Source organism: Emys orbicularis, chromosome 5, assembly GCF_028017835.1.
Source record: "Emys orbicularis isolate rEmyOrb1 chromosome 5, rEmyOrb1.hap1, whole genome shotgun sequence".
Taxonomy (NCBI): domain Eukaryota; kingdom Metazoa; phylum Chordata; order Testudines; family Emydidae; genus Emys; species Emys orbicularis.
In genome coordinates this window covers 30,898,862-30,920,309 of record NC_088687.1, presented here as the reverse complement: position 1 = coordinate 30,920,309, position 21,448 = coordinate 30,898,862, and the positions used below count along the sequence as shown (strand labels likewise).

The 21,448-nt window shown below is 43.7% G+C and overlaps 1 protein-coding gene across 1 annotated transcript; it reads left to right on the top strand.

The window, feature by feature from the left end:
- The first annotated feature begins 10,113 nt into the window (after window positions 1–10,113).
- Window positions 10,114–19,804, top strand: GAR1 (GAR1 ribonucleoprotein). The gene is made up of 7 exons (XM_065404886.1): window positions 10,114–10,175; window positions 12,425–12,660; window positions 12,744–12,898; window positions 16,505–16,564; window positions 17,245–17,368; window positions 18,288–18,362; window positions 18,685–19,804. Exons 2-7 carry the CDS (start codon window positions 12,435–12,437, stop codon window positions 18,696–18,698), a joined length of 654 nt encoding a protein of 217 aa, XP_065260958.1. The 5' UTR covers window positions 10,114–10,175; window positions 12,425–12,434; the 3' UTR covers window positions 18,699–19,804.
- The last annotated feature ends 1,644 nt before the right edge of the window (window positions 19,805–21,448 follow it).

The following is a 21,448-nucleotide window of genomic DNA, read 5'->3' as shown; positions in this document are numbered from 1 at the left end:
TACCCCGTATTCCAAAAAGCTGCAAATAACAGAATCACACACACACACACTCTCTCTTATACTCTCTTTATTTAAAGAACACGTAGGTAGTCAGACAAAAAGACAGGCTTGATCATCAAATAACAGGTTAAAGAATATTTGAATAAGTCAGATGTATTCAAGTCAGCAGTGCCTGAGGAGCTAGCTGAAACAATCTCAGAAACATCAGCGATCTTTGAGAACTCATGGAGGAGGGGGAGGTCCCAGAGGTCTGGAGTAGGGCAAACATAGTACCTATCTTTAAAAAGAGGAACAAAGAGAACCTGGGAAATTATAGGCCAGGGTATGCCTACTTGAGCTCCAGTCATACCCTATGATTGCAACATAAACATAGCCTGAATGATCACTGAACCCCAGACAGCTATTTGCTCTAGAATCCTAGGCTGGAACAGCAGCACTCTGGAGAGCTGTGTGTTGACTAATTCCTCCCTGCATTTCAAGGAAGTGCTGCATTTCGGACTACTTTTGGAACCTTCTGGTCACTTGGCCCTGACAACTGACTCCTGTACACAAGGGTTACTTCGTATTACTAAAAGTCGGAGCTTTTGTTTTTCTGAGTAATTTGTGATGTAAATTTCAGCACTTGCATGTTTTATTGTGCATTAGGGAATGCTCAAGCCCCGGGAATTCTAATATATAAACCTAATGATGACAGCTGAAATGTGTTAGACTAGATAACTAGCAAGGGGATATGGATCCTTTCACCTCTAGAGCACCTATTTGAATCCAGCCTACGTCATTACCACTAGTAACTGGTTGGTAGCGTATGTGAAATGAATTGTTTTAAGAACAGTTCTTAAAGAACAAGTGTCCATGTCCCGAAAATTTCCATCCCAGCTGGCACTCTTGTTGGCAGTCTCAGCAATGACCATTGCACTAAGGGGATGGAGTCTTACCTTCACCTAGGAGAGATCCAAGTCAGGGTCTAAGGCTTGCAACACTGCTGCCCATTCTGAACACAGAGAACTTCACTTTCCTGGGGTGTAATTAGGTACTCCTCATGGATGTTAAATGCATTTAAAATTATTTCCCGCTCCACTCCTCAAAAAAGCTAAAAGGCTATGAGAGGTCTTGTGGAGTTTTCTTCTCATGTTTCCTTTAAAGGTGAGGGTTAGGGAGCTGCAGAGATGGCAGGCGCCTTCAGAGCCTGGGGAACCCTGAGAAACATTACTTCCACCCCCATGCATCCCAGAGGCACTATTGCACTATTCCTCAGATGCTTTTTCAGGAGTCATGTTGCCAAGAGTTACCTTCACTATCCAGTTTGCAGTAGAAACGTTGAATGTGGACTCAGCATTTACTCCATCATAGATTTCTGCAAGAGTTTGGAGGGAAACATACTGAGGAAAGTGTCTGCTCCCCAGCTCCACTTCCTTTCTTCCCATCCCCAAACCCCACACAGAAAGAATTTTGTGGGTCCGTAGGGAATTAGGGAGCATACTGTAGAGTTGGCATTCCTCCTCTTTTATGTCCTCATTCTCTCGGGTTTTAATTCTCTCTGCTAGTGGAAATGGAGGAGAGCACAAAGACATGGGTCCTTAATTTATTTCTGTTATAGCCTGCATTGCAGATTAAGGACAGAATATTAGGGTTAACTTTGATTTTGTGGGTTTTTTTTTACAGTTTGCCTCCAAAAATATTGTAATTTAAATGAAGTAATATTATATTAATATTAAATGACTTTATGCATTGTAATAATCTCTGGTGTAAAGATTAATCTAAAGGCATTTCAAAATGCAGATTATTTACTTGGTTGACCAGAATTTAGTGAAGGAATTGTTGTAATCCATTGCATAGATGCTATAGAAAATAATATGAAGAAATTAAACTCCAAAATCCTCCCATTATTTTATCCAGTAGTATCATGAAATCAGTATGCAATAAAAGTACTTTTACTTATAAAATGAGTTAGATAGAGTGTGCTTGTTTGCTAACCAGTGAGTTAATAAACAGAATTACTGCTACCGCATCAGTCTTCTTCTTAGTGCCAGCCATTACCCAATTTATAAACATTTAAAATATGAGGAACTAAAATAACATAAATAACGAGGAGTCCTTGTGGCACCTTAGAGACTAACAAATTTATTTATTTAATAATAAATTTGTTAGCCTCTAAAGTGCCACAAAGACTCCTCGTTATATTTGCTGATACAGACTAACACGGCTACCACTCTAAAATAACATAGTTAACTGTGCTAATTTATCACTCACTTCTGTATTTCTCAATCATTCCAAATACCAGGCAAAATCAGCTGAAGCATTTAAAAAGAGCAGAGGGAGGGAAAGGGCCAAAAATATGCTTACATACACCTAAAAATATTCATAAATAGTTCTTTAATGTTTATAATGATCTGTACAAATTGGAAACAAACCTCTCCACACATGCTTTGGATCTGTTTTTCCAAAAAAAATTACATTACCACAAATTACACCTGACCACTGTGGAAAACTTAATGCTCCCCTAATGGAGGTCAAGTTAATTGAGGAAATTAAGAAAATGAAAGTAGGGAAAGCCCCCATCTGGATGGTTTCTCTGACAAGTTCTATAGACACTTCCTTGAACTCCCACCATCAAGATGCTTGAACTGTTTAATTAGTCACTTCTGGAGACCACCTTTCCCTACACACAAGGGAAGCTCTATTATTGGTTATTACTAAACGAAGAAGATATGCCACGCTGTGTTCCAATGACAGGCCAATATCACTTATTAACAGTGATATCAAAATATTGGCAAAAGTTCTGGCAGAGACTGGAGAAGGGTGTGGGCTCTATCATACACGTTTGTCAGGGGATGTTATGGCTCTGATTTGACTTTTTTCTTTAATCATACAAATGCAGCCCAAACTTTATTCAAATTTAAACCAGGATGAAACAAAATATTGTACAACAGCTGTTGTCATTAGCTGTGGCTGAACCCCCCCCAAATCTTAGATGTCTCTAGAATTTCACAGTTGAAAGGGACTTCAGTGTGATAGTGCTGGCATATATTGCAGGATCAGGGCCTTTATACAGATTCCCTTGCTACTTGTAAGGTTCTTTCAAACAGCAACAGGGGAACATGTTTTTAAAATCAGGAAAATGTGATTGTACAACAACAAATATCGGGAGGCAGGGTCAGGGCAGAAAAGTGGGACCTCAAACTACTGGGTTGATATGATTATTTGAGATTAATTAGATTTCTTTTTAAGGGTGCTAGAATTATAGAAAGGCAGGGCTTGATGGGACTTCAAGAGGTCATTTAGTCCATTCCCCAGGCTGAGGCATGATTGAGTCTACCTAGACCAACTCTGTCAGGTGTCTGTCTGACCTGTTCTTAAAACCTCCCCAGGTAACTTGTTCCACTGCTTATACTTATATTTAGAAAGTTTTTCCTAATATCTACCTGAACCTCCCTGGCTGCAAACTAAGCCAATTACTTTTTGTCCAACCCTTGGCAAACATGGAGAACAATTGATCACTGTTTTCTTTAAAACAACCTTTTACAGATGTATGTTATGACGTCCCCTTCAGCCTTCTCTTATCTAGACTAAGAATGCTCAATTCTTTCAACCTTTTCTCATAGGTCATGTTTTCTAAACCTCTTATCATTTCTGTTGCTCTGGACTCTTTCCAGTGTCACCTTTCTAAAAGTGTGGTGCTCAAAACTGGTCACAGGAGTCCATTTGAGGCCTCGCCACTGCCTAGTAATGACGGGACAATTATCTCCTGTGTCTAACAAACGATACTCCTATTAATACACCCCAGAATGAAAATTAGCCTCATTTGCAACAGCATCACACTGTTGTCTCATATTCAGGACTTGTCTACCCTTACAGCACTGCAGCTGTGCTGCTGTAGCGCTTAGTGAAGATGCTATCTATACTGACAGGAGACCTCCTCCCATCGGTGTAGGCCGGGGCGGGCAAACTTTTTGCCCTATGGGCCACATCGGGTTTCCGAAATTGTATGGAGGGCCGGTTAGGGGAGGCTGTGCCTCCCCAAACAGCCAGGCGTGACCCCCCCCCTCGCTTCTTGCCCCCTGATGGCCCCCCCCGGGACTCCTGCCCCATCCAATCCCCCCTGTTACCTGTCCCCTGACGGCCCCCCTGTAGCCCCTGCCCCATCCATCCCTCCCTGTCCCCTGACCGCCCCCGGAACCCTGCCCCTGACTGCCCCACGCCGCCCCATTCAATCCCTCCTCTCATTCCTGACTGCCCCCCTGGGACCCCTGCCCCCATTCAACCCCCCTGTTCCCCGCCTTCTGACCGCCCCGACCCCTAGCCACACCCTCACCCCCTGACCACCACCCCGAACTCCCCTGCCCTCTATTCAACCCCCTGATCCCTGCCCCCTTACCGCACTGCCTGGAGCACTGGTGGCTGGCAGCGCTACAGCTGCACCGCACAGAGCACCAGGGCAGGCAGCCGTGCTGCCCGGCTGAAGTCAGCCACGCCACTGTGCAGCACAGAGCACCGGGTCAGGCCCGGCAAGAGCTCGCAGCCCTGCTGCCCAGAACATTGCGCCAGTGGCGCAATGAGCTGAGGCTGCAGGGAGGGGGAACAGCAGGGGAGGGGCTGGGGGCTAGCCTCCTGGGCCAGGAGCTCAGGGGCCAGGCAGGAGAGTCCCGAGGTCCAGATGTGGCCTGTGGGCTGTAGTTTGCCCACCTCTGGTGTAGGCTCTCCACCTCCCCGAGAGTCAGAAGCTATGTTGATGGGAGAAGCCCTCCCGTCGACACAGCGCTATCTACACCAGGAGTTAGGTGGGTGTTATGTGTAGGGTTGCCAACTGTCTAATTGCACAAACCCAAACACCCTTGCCCCAACCCCTGCCCCTTCTCTGAGGCCCCGCCTCCGATTCACTACAGGCCCCCTCCCTCCGTCGCTCACTCTCCTCCACCCTCACTCACTTTCACTGGGCTGGGGTGGGGGTTGGGGTGCAGGAGGGGGTGCGGGCTCTGGGCTGGGGCCAAGGGGTTTGGAGTGTGTGTGGGGGTTCCAGGCTGAGTCTGGGGCAGGGGGTTGGGTGCAGAAGGGGGCTCAGGGCTGAGGCAGGTGGTTGGGGTGCGGGATGGGGTTCGGGCTCTGGGAGGGAGTTTGGGTGTGGGAGGGAGCTGGGGCAAGGGTTTGGGGTACGGGAGGAGGCTTGGGGTGCAGGTTCCGGCCAGGCAGTGCTTACTTTGGGTGTCTCCTGGAAGCGGCGGCATGTCCGGCAGTGGCTTCCAGGCCCAGGGGCAGCCAGCCCCTGGCTGCAGGCACCGCCCCTGCAGGTCCCATTGGCTGTTCCCGTTCCCGGCCAACGGGAGCTGTGGAGTTGACGCTCGGGACAGAGACCCCCTGGCAGGGCCGGATTAAGACCTTTAGAGGTCCTAAGCACTGAAAAGATTATGGTGCCCCCCCATGTAATTCAAAATAAAAACAATACTATACCGTAAAATAAAATTTTATTTTTCGAAATGACACAAAATTTACATGCATGCTGAAATTAAAATAGTTTCTTTCTAGATTTTCTGATTGCAAAATTCTGGATAAGTTCATCGAAGCTGACTCGACGAAGCATGTCTGCTTCCATACAAAATAGGGAAAGTGAATCAAGTCTGTCCTGACACATTGTTGTTCTCTGAGGGTTTTTTATTCTTTTCAGCTGAGAAAAAGAGCATTCTGTGGAGCAGTTAGTAATCATCAATGTTAGAAAAATACATAGTGCGATATCTACATTTGGAAATACACATTGTATTCCGTCTTTCAATATTGTATCATGAAGATCAATGTGACTGAATTTCATTTTTCCTGTTTCATTAAACTTTGCGCGCATATAACAGTGGAACTGCCGTACTTCTCCAGAGATTCATGTTCAAGTCAACAGGGTATGAGTCAACTAGCTTTTGGGAACCTTGTGAATATTGTTCATCAGATAAGTCCATATCGTTTAGAAAAGAAAATCTACTTGATACTTCTTTATACACTTCACCTCTCCTCTTCATATGAGCTTCAAGTGTATCAATTATAGCGTAGTAAGTAGACACGCGAAATTTGTTTCTAGGATTCAATGCTGTTTCTGTTGCACTGCTCTCATTTGCTTGTTTTTTCCTGATTCGCTTGCGGGACTGGGCTTCTTTGTAGTTAGTATCAGGCAAGATATCTTTTGATATGTCTTCAAATCTTTTGAAATCATTCCTCAAAGTGTGTAAGTGGTCTACTAATGATTGACAGAGGTCTGCACATGTTTTCAAATCCAATTCTTTTTCTTGGAGAGCTTGACTTGTGTGGTAAAAGTGTTGTAAAATTTCATTCCACATGGTCAACATGAATACAAACTCTAGTTCTTGCATCTTGTTTGCAATGTTTTCTGCCTCTTGTATAGTTTCTCCCCTTTGTGATTGGTCTTCAGCTATACTTTCTAATGCATCCACAATCTTTGAGTAGGACTCCAGAATTGCACTTGTTGCCACTGTATGTTCCTCCCAGCGAGTATTAGAAAGAGATTTCAACATACGATCATTGCCCAAATATGTTTTAAGAACTGCCCATCGGTGTGTTGAGGCAGAGAAAAATGTATAAAGTAACTGGACTGTTGAGAAAAACCTGACTGCCCCCGGACAACAATCAAAAGCACTGCGGCCAACAAGATTGAGAGAGTGTGCAGCTCATGGTATGAATATGGCATATTTGTTCTGTTCTAAAAGCTTCTTCTGCATTCCTTGATAACGCCCTAACATGTTGGCAGCGTTGTCATAAGATTTACTTCTGCACTTTGAGAAATCTGTTTTGCAAACTTGGCACAGATAATGCAGTACTTGATTTGCCATTTCTTCACCAGTGTGGCTTTTCAAATTGAGGAATGTTATAAATCGTTCAACTGGGGTTTTCCATCTGTGGGAGACAAATATCTTAGTACAATACTCAATTGATCAATATGTGAAAGATCAGGTGTAGAGTCGACAGATAAACTGAAGTACCCAGCAGTATTTATTTCATCCACAATAGCTGAACGAACTTTGTCACTCATTAGACCAATGAATTCATCACATATTGTCTTGGATAAGTATGATGGGTTACCTTTGCCAGAATTCCCATATTTTGAGATATGGCCTGCTAAAAATGGGTCAGAGCCACAAGCTCCAACAATCCCAAGAAATTTCCATTCTGCAATGATCCAAATGTGTCATTTGATCCCCGGAAAGGCAGAACACGTTCAGCTAATGTTTGAATAACAGCTATAACATGCTGCAAGACATTTTGCCAGTATTCACGCTCCCCTTTAATTTGTTCTTCCAATTTTTGTGTCAATCCAAAGCCCTGTCTTCGATTTAAATATGTCAACATTGAATCTCTGTGAGTAGTGCTATTTTCATGTTGTTCAACTAAAACAGTATTCTGTCAGTCACAAAATCCATCTGCAGCAAACTGGGATGTTGAAGGTTTATATGCAAAAAGTTTGCAAACAAAACAGTACACAGACCCTGTTGATGGTGAATACAGTAGCCATTCTCGAGTGTATTTCTCACCATTCGCTTTCATGCCAAAAAATATATTTTGTGGACAATATCTTGTTTGTTTGCCATTGGTAAAAGTCCGACGTGATTTCTCAAATGGCCCAGTGTGGTGTTGACAGTCATTAGTTCCACGATCTATCCAGTAAGCTACATCATCGGTACTGAAATCAACCCACATACCAGGATCTTTTCTCCTATTATTTACAGCATGAGCAGGTTCAGTCTCTGACACATCCACACCTTCTAGAATAATGTCTGTTTTACCACCAGGAGTAGGATGATCAGTTACAGTCTCTGACATATCCACATGCTCTGGAATGATGTTTGTTTCACCAATAGAAGAAGGGTCAGTCTCTGAAACACCTACAGGTTTTGGAACGATGTCTGTGCTACTGAGAGAAGATGTTGCTTCTGATGGATTTGCTTTGAAAAATGATGTCCGCTTTGGAAGATTTGGGGAAATTTCACTAGTTTTTTGTTTCTTTTCTTCCGCCAGTTTACATTTCTGTGCTCCACTCAGTTGGTTACGTTTCATCCTGCGCCTTATCTCAGTTATCTGAACTTAAAAAAAAAAACAAATTACACAACGTACACTATTTTTATGTATATATATCTATATCTATATGAAAGGGGAAAAAACGAATCAAGTACATATAACTCAGAAAAATATATCAATAATAAAACATAAATTTATTGCAATACATGACAGGATCTGATTTCCTCGCATTATTTCGATCTACGTTAGTAGGACGCCCCCCTGGTTTAGGTGGGGATAAGTAATAAAAAGAGAACAGAAAAACGGGGGAAGACTGTATAGTGGAGTGTAAGGAAGTCTAACAAAATTCTGATTTTTCCCATGACTACTTTTATGCTTTTTTTGAAATATCAAATCTCATTAAAAAAAAATATCTCATTTTTTTGGGTGCCCCCTGCTTTGCTGGTGTCCTAAGCACATGCTTAGTCTGCCTATTGGGTAATCCAGCCCCACCCCCTGGGCGCGCCATTGCTGGATATGTTGGCCACTTCTGGAAGCGACGTGGAGCTAGGGCAGGTAGGGAGCCTGCCTTAGCCCCACTGTGCCTCCAGATTTTGAGCAGCCTAAAATCTTCTAGATTGGCTTCAGTAGAGATGGAGCCCAATTCCGGGAGGGTTAGCAACCCTAGTTATGTGTTGCTCAGGGGTATGGATTTTCCACATACCTTAGCAATGTAGTTTTACTGACATAAATTTGTAGTGTAGACTAGTGCTTAGTTTGTGATTCACTATAATCCCAGATCCTTTTCTGCAGTACTGGTGGCTGGCAGTTATTCCCCAGTTTGCAGCTGTGCATTTGTTTCCCCCCCTTTTTTTTAGCACTTTAAACTTGACTTTACTGAATTTCATCATACTGATTTCAGACCAATTCTCCAATTTATCAAGATCATTCCAAATTCTAACAGTGTCCTCCCTACTCCTCCTCCCAGCTTGGTGTCATCCACAACTTCTAGAAGCATGCTCTTCATGCCATCATCCAAGTCGCTACGGAAACCGAATAGTATCAGCCCCAGCCAGGACAGCGCACTGAGGTACCCCAGTAGATGCAGCCACCCAGTCTGCAAGTGAACCACTCAGTACAGTTGTGCACCCACCTAACAGTAACAGAGGGTCCTGTGGCACCTTTAAGACTAACAGAAGTATTGGGAGCATAAGCTTTCGTGGGTAAGAACCTCACTTCTTCACATGCAAGTGAAGAAGTGAGGTTCTTACCCACGAAAGCTTATGCTCCCAATACTTCTGTTAGTCTTAAAGGTGCCACAGGACCCTCTGTTGCTTTTTACAGATTCAGACTAACACGGCTACCCCTCTGATACTTGCCACCTAACAGTGACTCCCTCTAGTCTCCCGAGTTTGCTAATGTAGTGTCAAGTGGGGTTGTGTCAAAAGCCTTGAAGTGTGGCGTTAAACCACCCATTGGCTGGGCCGCTGGGCCGGGCCTGTTCATTGATTCGTGGCAAATCTGGCAGGCTAGCCACGGCCCCCTCCTCTGCATGCGCCCCCCCATCAGTCTAGAGCAGGGCACAGTGCCAAGTCACAGCACAGCAGCGACACCTGAATGCGCCCCACACCCCCCGTGCGCAGCTCCTGCCCGCTCAGGGAGCCTGGCCTGCTGGCAGCACGCGCTGAGCGGGGCATGCAGCGGCCTGAGAACGCGTACGGGGGGAGGGGGACCGCTGTGTTAGGATTAGTTAGGGAAGAAGGAAACGCCAACGCCACACTCCTGCGCATGCGCCTCCTTACTCTTCCCGCCCCCGTGTCACCACTCAGGAAGAGATTCTTCCTCTGGGCGCCACTCACAGAGGGGGCGGGGACGGGAAGGAGGGAGGCTTTCTTTCATTGGTCGCCGCAGCAAGCTCTCCGCCGGCCCCCGTTTCCGGAGTACTGCGCCGGCGCTCCGGGCGGCGCTTGCCGCGGCTCCCAAACTGTCGTGAACGTGTTAACTGACGCAAAAGCAAATCCGCGTTGGTGAAAAACGGCCTTTACTTTACGGCAGATTCCTCTGCCCGCATCTGGGATTGGCTGGTGACTCGAGGCGCGCGCCCTTGCGCGGGCGCGGTTTGTTGACGACATCGGTAGCGGCCGGCCGGCCGGGCCTGTGTAAGGAGCCACGTGGGGTGCTTGTGGTGGGTGAGTGAGGGGTGCTCGCACTGGGGGCTGCCGCTATTTTCTCCTAGTTGGCTGCGTTGCTCGGGGGTCGGAGGATCGAAGCTTCCGGCCCTTTGAGTAACGGTGTTAACGGTCTCTTTAGAACTAAATACTGACTCCCCCGTCTCTGGGCTGGGTCCCATCGCACCTCAGAGCCCCCCCCCCCCCCTTCCCCCGATCTCTGGGCTGGGTCCCATCGCACCTCAGAGCCCCCCCCCTTCCCCCGTCTCTGGGCTGGGTCCCATCGCACCTCAGAGCCCCCCCCCCTTCCCCCGATCTCTGGGCTGGGTCCCATCGCACCTCGGCCCATGCCCCATGTCTGAGGGTGCTGCCTGCCATTAACCCTCCCCGAGACCATTCACCTTCCCCTGGTGCTGCTGTGGGGGGCCCGTCGCCAGGCTTATGCTTATGAGGTGGCTGCCACGTGCGAACTGCTCGCCTTCTCTCTCTACCTGCTGCGGGGTGTGGCTGCAGATCCCTGCTCCCCCATTGCTGGCCCGGTGTTGGGGAGAGCCAGGGAGAGAACCCAGCAGTCTTGGGGCCAGGCCCCGTGTTTGGCCAGGTGCTGCTGTGCCTCGTGCCTAAGCTGGCGGTGTAGGCCGGGTCCCGTATGCATCTGACAAAGAGATGTGTTGATCAGTAAACAGAACCCGCGCTAGGCATAAGCAGACGAAGCAATTGCTTAAGGCCCTGAGCACCTCAAGGGGCCTTACGCAATTTTTATTTTTATTATAATATCTTGTCTGTTTTAGTATTGGAGGGGGCAAAAATATTCCTGCTGAGGACCTCCAATGGGTTCTGAGTAAAACCCATCGTCTATGTTACTAATAATGCCTTAGCCCAGTGGGTCTCAGGTTGATGTGAGTAGCCTGCAGTGTGGAATATGCTGAAGTCACATCGGGCTGTGTCTGTGCCAGGGAAAGATGTCTCAGCTCCTCTCAGCTAACTTGTGCTATAATCTTAGTACAGACGAGGCAGTTTGTAGTTTTCCCCTGAGTTAGCATGTCAAGTTAAACCCTAGGCTCCCGCTATCTCTGAGCCTTCTAAGGGTATGTCTATACTGCAGTTAAAAACCTGTCAGTGGCCCTTGTGGGGCTGTTTAAGTATGGTGTGGACATTCAGGCTTGAGCTGGAGTCTGGGCTCTAGGACCCTGTGAGGTGGGAGGGTCTCAGAGCTCCAAACACCTCCACTGCAATTAAACAGTCCCTTAGCTCGATCCCCATGAGCCCAAGTCAGCTGGCACGGGCCAGCTGTGGGTGTCTAATAGCAGTGTAGACTTACCCTAAGGGTACAGCTACACTAAAGTAAAACCCCTGCAGCAACGGGCTTCAGAGCCTGGGCTCCAGCCTGAGCTCAAATGTCTACACTACAGTTTTATAGTCCCACAAGCCCGAATCAGCTGACTCGGGCCAGCCGCAGGTGTTTTATTGTACATGTACCCTAAAGGTAAGTCTTCACTGCAATAAAAGACCTGTGGCAGCAAGTTTCAGAGCCTGGGTCAACTGACCTGGGCTCATTGTGTGGGGCTAAAAATAGCAGCATAGATGCTTGGGCTGAAGCCCAGTTCTGAGACCTCACAGCCCAAATGTCCACACTGCTAGTTTTAGTCCTGCAGCCCAAGCCTGAGTTAGTGGACCCGGGCTCTGAAACTTGCTGCTGCATGTCTTTTATTGCAGTGTAGACATATCCTAATTCGTCCTGCCTACTCAGATGAAAACTACAAACTGTCTCATCTCCACTAGGATTTTACCTAGATTGACAAGGTGGATGAAATATTTGGTCTCTGTGTACTCTTACTTAGCCTGCAACAATACTGGGAGTAAATAAGATTCATTTTGGGGACGTTCGGGATAAAAAATGCAAATGTATGCTAAATTGTGCTTGTTTTGTGGCAATCATTAATTTGTGTCATAGCTGAAATCTGTTGCAGTGTCCAGTCATAGAAAAAGAAGAGGGAGAAGTTTGTCATACAGCACTGTGTGTTTAAAAAGTTCCAGTCTAAAATCCTTCCCTTCTGCTTCTATGAATGGATTTTGTGGTAGCTTTAATTTTAGATGGAATCTTGAGTCGATCAATGAATGTATATTTCAGTTAAGAGCCAAATCAATACGTGTTAAATCGGCAAACAAAGTTGTATGGTACTCTGGGGTCTTAACTAACTTGGAAATTTAGTAAGTCATGAAGTGCCCTTGACCTTTTCTTTTTAATTGACTGACTTTTTCCCATTTAGCAGGTAGAAAATGTCTTTTCGAGGCAGAGGAGGCGGCAGAGGAGGTGGCGGAGGAGGCAGAGGTGGCTTCAATCGTGGTGGCGGAGGTGGCTTCAATCGAGGTGGAGGAGGTGGCTTTAATCGAGGTGGAGGAGGTGGCTTCAATCGAGGTGGACGAGGTGGCTTTGGGCGTGGAGGGGGTGGACGCGGAGGCTTCAACAGAGGATATGACCAAGGACCTCCTGAAAGTGTAGTTAGTAAGTTATCTCGGGAGATTGTACTCATTTTCGTTTGGAATGAATGTTCCAGTTTTCAGTACATCTTTTTTCCCTTACTACAGTATTGGGAGAGTTCATGCATCCTTGTGAAGATGACATTGTTTGTAAATGCACGACGGAAGAAAACAGAGTGCCTTATTTCAATGCACCAGTTTACTTGGATAATAAAGAGCAGATTGGCAAAGTGGATGAAATATTTGGACAGCTAAGAGACTTTGTATCCTTCAAAAGTTGATTGTTCTGGATATTTGTGGTACAGCCAGTAACTGAAGAGAGTTGCTCTGCAATTTCAAAATAGCATAGGGCATGTGTACACGAGAATGTTTACTAGTCAAACTGATATGCCAATATAGTGTGGACACTTATTTTGGTACAGTGGTGGCTTTTTTTTTGGTTTACCTTAAACTCCTTCCAAAGTGACGTAAGCTAAACTTAAAAAAAAAAAAAAAAAAAAAGGAACTCTTATATTGGGGTAAGTGTTTCTACAAGAGGAGTTTTACCACCATAATTATATTGTTTTAAATTCACTCCTTAAGTTGTATTGATATAACTTTCTGTTAAAGAAGCCCTTAGCCTCTTTGTTTTAGACATTGGAAGACTGAATTCTTTTTTCTTGACTTGTGCCTAATATAAGCACTATAAATAGATAGTTATTTTGTCCTGGGGGAATTGTGCGCCACTGCGTGTGCGCAGAATTCATGTCCCCCGCGGATTGCTTTGCTTCCCCGCTGAAAAATGACTTCCTGAGCAGTCATGCACCACTCCCTAGCAGCGCAGATACAATGTTTCGGGCACCCAGAGCAGCTGGCAGAGAGGTAAATCACCGCGGGGCTGGGGACACCCCAGCCAGCGGCTCTTATCCTGAGCTGGGATCAGCTGCTAGTCCCGGCTGGGCTGGAGGCAGGAGAGGACAGGACTTCCTCTTCCCCTGCAAGGAGTGGCTGGGGCTGTGTCAGACCCACCCCCAGAAACCTCCGCCAGCCTCAAGAAGCTCAGCATCCTCCCCTGCTTCCTGCCCACATCACTCCTTAGCTGTGGGGGAGGGGTCGCTATATGGGGAGCTGCTCCCCCATCCACCCAACCCCTGTGCATCTGGACTTCCCATACCCAGACACCCTGCCAAGCCTTACCCGGTATGCCGGAACCCCCCTAGCCCTCCATACCCGAACCTCACCCCACTGAACCTCAACAACTGCATCTGGAGCCCCTCTCCACCCAGACCTCCGGACCCGCATTCCTGCACCCAGATCACCCCCCACTGGCATCCCTTCACTCAAACCCCCACCCTGATTCCCCACCCCCTGCACCAACCTGGGCCCCCACATCCGGGCCCCCACACCACTGACCACCAACTAGCTGCATCCAGACCCCCCACTCCACCAAGCCCCTCTGCCCCCGCTAAGACCCCCACACCCAGACCCCTCCACTGAGTCCCAGCAACCTTTACCTGGAAGCCCCTGCAGAGTCCCATTGCCCCTGCACCTGGAACGTCCCCAATGAGCCTCTGTGCATCCAGATCCCCCCACACCTAGACCCCCCACTTAGCTGCCTGCACCCAGATTGTCCCACACAGAATCCTCTCACCCCACACCTGGATCCCCCCCTCACTGCCCCCCACACACCGAGCCCCTTCACACTTGGATCCTGCCTAGTTGAGCCTACCTGTCCCACACGTGGTGGACCCGGTGCAGAGGGGCAGGGACCCAAGGTGTTTCTGGGGCAGGCCCAGGCCTTGTGCTGAGTCAGGGTCGGGTGCAGCCTCACCGCTGAGTCTGTGTCGGGGTGTATGTGTGTGGGGGGAGGAGGCTGCAGGGTGATCTTCCACCTTCGTGCAGCCAGTGGCCTGTGCTCCCCACTGCCATGTTGGAGCTTCTGCATTTATTTATTGACAATTCAAACATGCAGAATTTTAAAATATGGTGCGCAGAATTTTTTTTTTTTTTAATGCAGAATGCACTCAGGAGTAGATATTGGTTTTGGAGGGTCCTTACATTACTATTAGTGTTTTTCCTTTTGCTATGAACCACAAGGATGGCATTTTCCATTTATAAAACTTTGCTACTGTTTATAAGTCTGGGTCATCTCAACTTTCTGTGAAAACTTGTGTATGGATCTACTGAAGGGCACACTGCAGGAGGAGCAGAGATGGTGGATCCACGTGGGCAGCAGATAATCTATAATATCTTAAAACAGACTAACTTTATGACTGTAGTGATAGAACAAGATAGGCAGGCAGTGGGGTTTTTGCAAATATATTTTGTTTGTATAGTTCACATCTGTAAGTGGAGTCCCCTGTGCTGGGTATTGGTAATAGGATTGAATCACCCTAATTATCAGTGCTTAAAAAAACTCAACCAATTCCATTTCCATCTCACCCCACAAAAAACTGCCAGCAGCACTCAGTACTGGAATATCTGAACTTGAAACACTGGTGGTGTTGAGGATTAAGTTTGCGTTTTGGAAGTCAGGATTTTTTTCCACCATGTGTGACCTTGGACAAGTTGGTTGACTTTCATTTCTCATTTTCCCCATATCTTTTTTTATAAAGGTGGTATTTACTTACTTTATAGGCTGGGTGTAAAGGCTCATTGGATGTTTAATCCTTAAAGATTATTAACAATACATTAATTTGTTCATTAATGCAAAGTGTATTAAACAAATACTAACCTATGTATAGGTGAAAATACTGTGTTCAATAAGCTACGCAAGCATACATTTTAGACATTAATGTGGTATTCCAAATGGTGGTGACTCTGGATTGTGGGTGGGTTATGACTTTGTTTTGCTGCTTTTTTCACTTTACTGTTGATGATATTTGTAATGAGTTTAAAGGGGGGTTTGAAGACAAGCAGAAACCTACAAAGTAAGTTTAATAGATTTGTGTCGTTTTTAGTTTTACTGCTAAATTTTCTCCCTCCTTTTTTCTCACTTACCATAGATGGTAAAAGTTAGGCTACTAAGTCCATATTTAGGTACCTAGCTGAGTGTCCTGGTTTTTCAAACATGCAGACCTCCTAACAGTTCTTAGTGACTTTATTGGGAACTGGAGTGTTCAGTATATTTGAAAATCAGGATACTTAAATTTATACGCAGGGCCGACGACAGGGGGAGTAAGCCGGTACAAATTACCGGGGTCCGGAAGGGGGCCCGGCTTCCCCGGCTTTTCCCCCCTCTGGTCGGCCCTGTTTAGCCGGTCCACCCTTGCTGGGGGACATGAAAAATTTTTTTCACCGGGGCCCGAACCCGCTCTTGGCGGCCCTGTTTATAAGTCCCTATTTAGTGTCTAATTTTTGGCACTCTGTTTTCAGAATATTGGCCTTAATGTATTAACTCACTGACTTACTATTTGCATCAGGATTGTACTTGAATTTCAGGAACTGTTTTCTCCTAGTAGAATATACATTCCCAAGTAAAAAATGAACCACCTAGAATCTGCAGCTCATTACTTTTTCAGTCTTTGTCAAGATGCCAGAGATATTGAAATCTAGTCTCTTCCCCTGCCAAACGTGTGGTTATGCAACAACATTTTACTATTACCATTTAGCCTTCCCCCTATTGGTGTGTTTCTGAGTTTCTTCCTTCTGTATTAAGATTTAACCATGTCCATAAAATGCTGTCAAATGCACAAAGTAAACTGAAAAGAATAGAAATATGTCTCTAATCTTTCACTTATAGTAATCATGAGTGTAACAGTAAAGAAAAAAATCACCGGCTGTGATTTAAATTGATAACCTCATTTTTAGAATACCAACATCTGTCCATTTATACAGAGAATTATAAATGCAGTTAAGTTACCTTTTATGTTCCTTAAACAAACTAACAGTATTTTTCAGTTAAACTGTCAGAGAACATGAAGGCCTCTTCCTTTAAAAAATTACAAAAGGTGGGTATCTTAATTGCATAAAATTATTCTGATATATTCAATGAGAGAAGAAAATATAACCTTATGAAGAATTTCCAAATAAACTTTTATATAATCTGAATTTCCTATCACCACATAATCTAAAAATACATTCATAATTGAAGTGAAAAACACTAGAGTGCATGTTTAATTGGGACCTTATGCAGTAAACAACTATTTTTGTGTTGTGCATTGGTTTAATATACATTTAATCTCATAAGGAACTTACTCTCTTTTTTACATGACGCTCTAACCAAAAATCTTTAATCTGTTTATTTCTCTAGTTAGTAGTTCTCTGTTAACACTGATAGGAAACGTAAATGAACACAAAATTCTCATAAGCCATTTAACTATCTGCTCTCACATACACTTTTTTTAGCTACCTCTTTTTAAAAAAAATTGGTGCCTTTTGCAAAATCTATTCTTTTAACCACAAATCTTAATCTTGTTACAGAAATAATTTTATGATCTTGACACAAACTACATTTTTAAAAGTTTTGGGTGTTTGATGTTGCTCTTTGCAAAGAAGACTTTAAAAATGCTGATGACATAAAGAAAAAATAAGCCCAAATTCTGCATGTATAGAAGAGAGGGAGGAAGGTGGCAAATATTGCACTCATGTTATGCTGTTCCTAAAGCCTAACAGTGCTTTTCTCCTGCAGTTTTATATTGACCCAGCAAAGCTATTGCCGTTGCAAAGGTTTTTGCCTAGGCCTCCGGGTGAGAAAGGTGCTCCAAGAGGAGGTGGTAGAGGAGGACGTGGAAGAGGAGGAGGTAGAGGTGGAGGTAAGTGTCTATTTTAAAAAAAAAAAAAATTATGACAATTTTTTTTTATTAAAACATACAGCCAAGCAAGCACTCATTTCATTAGTATATTTTTAAGGAAATACATGTCTTTGAGACCATAGTGAAAGCTCGTGAAGTATGACTTAATGGAGAAACAAAGGCACGAGATTACGAAAAAGAAAACTTGGTGAATACCAGCGATAGTTTTCCAGTGGTAAAATCTATTAGATGATGGAATATACTCCCAAAGTTAATGGCAAAAGCCCAATTTCACAACACATTTAAAATCTAGGTTGGACAAAATACTTAAAAATAGTGTATGGTAAACTGCTTTGGGGTGTGGGCTTGGATGACCCACTAGATCTCTTCTATCTCTTATTACATTTAACTTCATTGTGGTAGCTGCTCCACAAATAAAGTCAAAGGTAGATCTCTGCTTAAAAGACTGATTTTTCTCTGACATGAAGCTGTACACACAAACACCTAACTTCCCAAAAAGAAAAATTCGCTCTACAACTTTATTTTGCATCTCCTCCAAGGGTAGATAATTTCTGAGAAGTTTCATATGAAACATCATTTTCAAAGTTATGGTGTCTTGAAAACTTTACCTGTTTACTTAAAAACTAGCATATTTTGGCTCTCTATATGTCCAAAATGGCTTAGTATAGAAATTCCAAATACGTTTTGTTTTTGATATGCCTTCTGGTATTTTGAAATGCCTTCTGGTATTTTGGGACAGGAGTTGCGGTGGCTCATGGAGAAGGGGACTGTGGTTAACACTAAACCTTGCTTGTCTTAACAGTTATTTTTGTTTAATTTTCTCATACAGAGGATGTTTGCGCAGTAACTTGTTACATTCTTAGTACAGAACAGACTTGCGAATTAACTTCTGAAAACTTATTTCCTTGCCTTTTTGCAGGTGGCTTCAGAGGAGGAAGAGGTGGTGGAGGTTTCAGAGGAGGAAGAGGTGGAGGTGGTGGCCGTGGTTTCAGGGGTAAGAGTACTGTTTAAATTCAGGGTGTTTTTAAAAGAGAATTTCAGGACATGTAAAACAGTTATTGAATACTTGATTCACTTTAATTTTTCTGCCATCAGTCTTGTAAAGAAGCACAAATTTCTACTAGTTTTATCTTCACAACAGATTCTCTAGTCCAAATTCAGTTTTCTGTATTTCTGTGTAAGACCAAAACTAACTTGAGCAAAAATGGGGCATATAGCTGGCTTCTCAGTGTAATAATTTGTGCAGTATTTGTGCACTTCAGACATTTGCTTCAAGGTATGAATTGTTTAATGTACACTTTTCTCTTTCAAAACAGGTAGAGGACGTTAAAAAGTGGAGATATTGGCATTTAACTGCTGAATTTTCTAGTGGACCTGAAAAGTAAAAAATTGTTTTTAAAGCAATCAAAGTAACAAAATGTATTGCCAACATTAATTGTTACAACTAATGGATACTTATCAACACATGAAGAGGATGTGGTCACCCATGAAGAATTGGAGGCAGCTCTTTATTCTTCACTTGAAATATACTTGAACGTTTTTTAATTATCGAAGCAGACTTTAAATTTTATGTTTTTAGATTCTTCATTTCTGACAGTCTATTTTAGTTAATGCTTGACTTCATGTTGAAGTTGAAAGTAAATGATCCACTGAAGAAGTAAAAAAAAAAAAAACCTGCAGATTCTCTAAGGGCACAGATATGAATCTGTGTTACACCTGACTGATGTCTTGTTCTCCCTGTCTTTTTATTGATGCATTTGTTGTGCTCTGTATGTTGCACATACCGTGCTTAATTTTTTCTCTTGTTTACTATTTTGGAATATTTTCAATGACTAACAAAGTCTAAAAACCAAATATTTCAACATTTGTCTTTTAAAAAATAGAAAATTTGTATAAAACGCACCATGCCAGAAAAGGAGGATAGTAAAGAATGCTTAATACACTTTCCTGAATAAATCTTCCATAAAACTAAAAATGGGCCTGTAACTTTTGGGAAAGTCCAGGTTGTTAATACCATGTACTTCTATAGGCCACCTCAGTCTTCGTTCCAGATTACGTGGAATAGTGAAATGGTGTGGAGTGTTAGACCCTTACAGGTGTGCTGTAAGACAAGCGTTGCAGAAAGGATTCCACAAACTGCTGGCATGTGTTTGTCCTATGGATCCGGGTTTTGGCAGGCTTGTCCAATGAGGTGCATTGTGGTATGGGTGGAATGCTAATAACTACTGTGGCTCTTCAGAATTTGGGTGGGGGGACAATCTGTACTCTGCAGGCAAACATGAAAGAAGATTTTTATAAAATCTTCTTATCAATCAGCAGGGGAAGCTGCTGGTAATATCATTTATACCAGGTACTGGGACATTTTATTAGAGGTGTACAAAATAAACTGAGAATATATGTTTTGGTAATATTTTCTTCCATATTGAGAATAAACTTTGGAGTGGAACTTACCTTTATATTCTCATTAATATTAAACTCATTTTATTGTGAATATGTCACTTTTAACATGTTCACCCTTGCTAAAATATTTATTTTTCAATCCTCGCCATACTTGGTCAATTATTATTTGTATTACCATAGCCCTTAGAAGCTTTAGGCATGGACCTGGAGTTCACTGTACTATGCACCGTACAATCACAGAACAAAAAAACAGTTCCTGTCCCAAGAAGCTTACAATCTAAGTATAATAGATGGGTACAGACAGATGGGAGAGTATAAATTAAAATTCTGGTAGTTGTGTTTTATGGGAGGAAACTGTGTCTACTTGTTCAAGCACAGGCGCTCTTGGATTCAGGAGATAGAAATTTTCTTCCTGGTTTTGCTACAGATTTGCTATTTAACCTTAAACTAGTCACTTAAACCGAGATTTTAAATGTATTTAGATGTTGCTCTGTTAAGAGTAAATTGAGTCTCCATGTCTAGTTCAGTTCTTTTCTTAGCTGTTGTCATTAACAGTCATGATGTAGATACAGGTGGAAATATTCTTACTGATGCCACTAATAACTCTTGAATAGCAACAAAAGCTTTCCATTGGTCTTGACCAAACTGGATCCAGTGAAGTGAAAGGTTCCGTCCCCTGTAGTCACAAAGCATCCCCTTACCTTGTGTTGCATTATTTATACAAACAAGATTGGTATTTTATGGACAAGAAGGATGTGCTATGGCAAAGGATGTTACAATTTTAAATTATATTTAACATACCAAAGACTGACAAAGTGAGAGGATGAAAACGAACATGGAACGATTACTGTTACATATGCATCATCTTTGGTCCCCTGTCATTTTTTAACAAAGGGGACATTTGCAAAGGTACAAAGGGTGGTCAGGCACTCAACTCCTATTGATGCTCAAGAGAGGTCAGGTGCTTAACTGCCCTTTTTGCCTTTGAAAATCTACCCTTATAATTTGGAAGTAGTGTCCCAAGTGAGGGCTGGAGTGGAGGACAGTGATGGAAGTGTAACTATTTTGAGAAGGATTTGAAGACTAGTGCTCAGACTTGGGAGGATGTTCTAGGTATGGAATGCAAGAGAGTGCATAGTTGCTTGTAGAAAAGTCAAATTTGCATAGCATAGACATAGAGAGCACACAGAAAGGAAGGGAGGCAACTACATATGAGATGTGAGGCAGAGCTGTGTATAGCCTTGAAAGGCAGGAAGGAGTGTTGAATGTGATACTGTGGGGAAAATAAAATCCATTATAAACTTGAGGGTGGGGTGGTGCTGGTGATAGAGCAGTGGTGAGGAAGGTGACCTTGGAGTTGAAGGGTGAATACAAGAGTCAAGGTGCCAGAGAGGAGAGTTTGATGTTTGTGTTACAGTTGTGTTAAGTCTTTTTGTCCAGCTCAGATCTTCAGCTATCTAAAAGCTACAAATCGTCTAGGATGGAAACAAGCAGTCTAGATATTGTATCTTTTTAAGCTGAATGAAGAGTCTGAGAATAACTCAGAGCAAAACTCACCAGCATGAAACAACTCATTTTCTAGTGGTTCCACATACTAGTGAAACTATACAGAATAATTCACAGACAAACTGTAAAACTTTTTATAGGTAAAAGTTGTTACAAGCCAATTGTGAGTAGCAA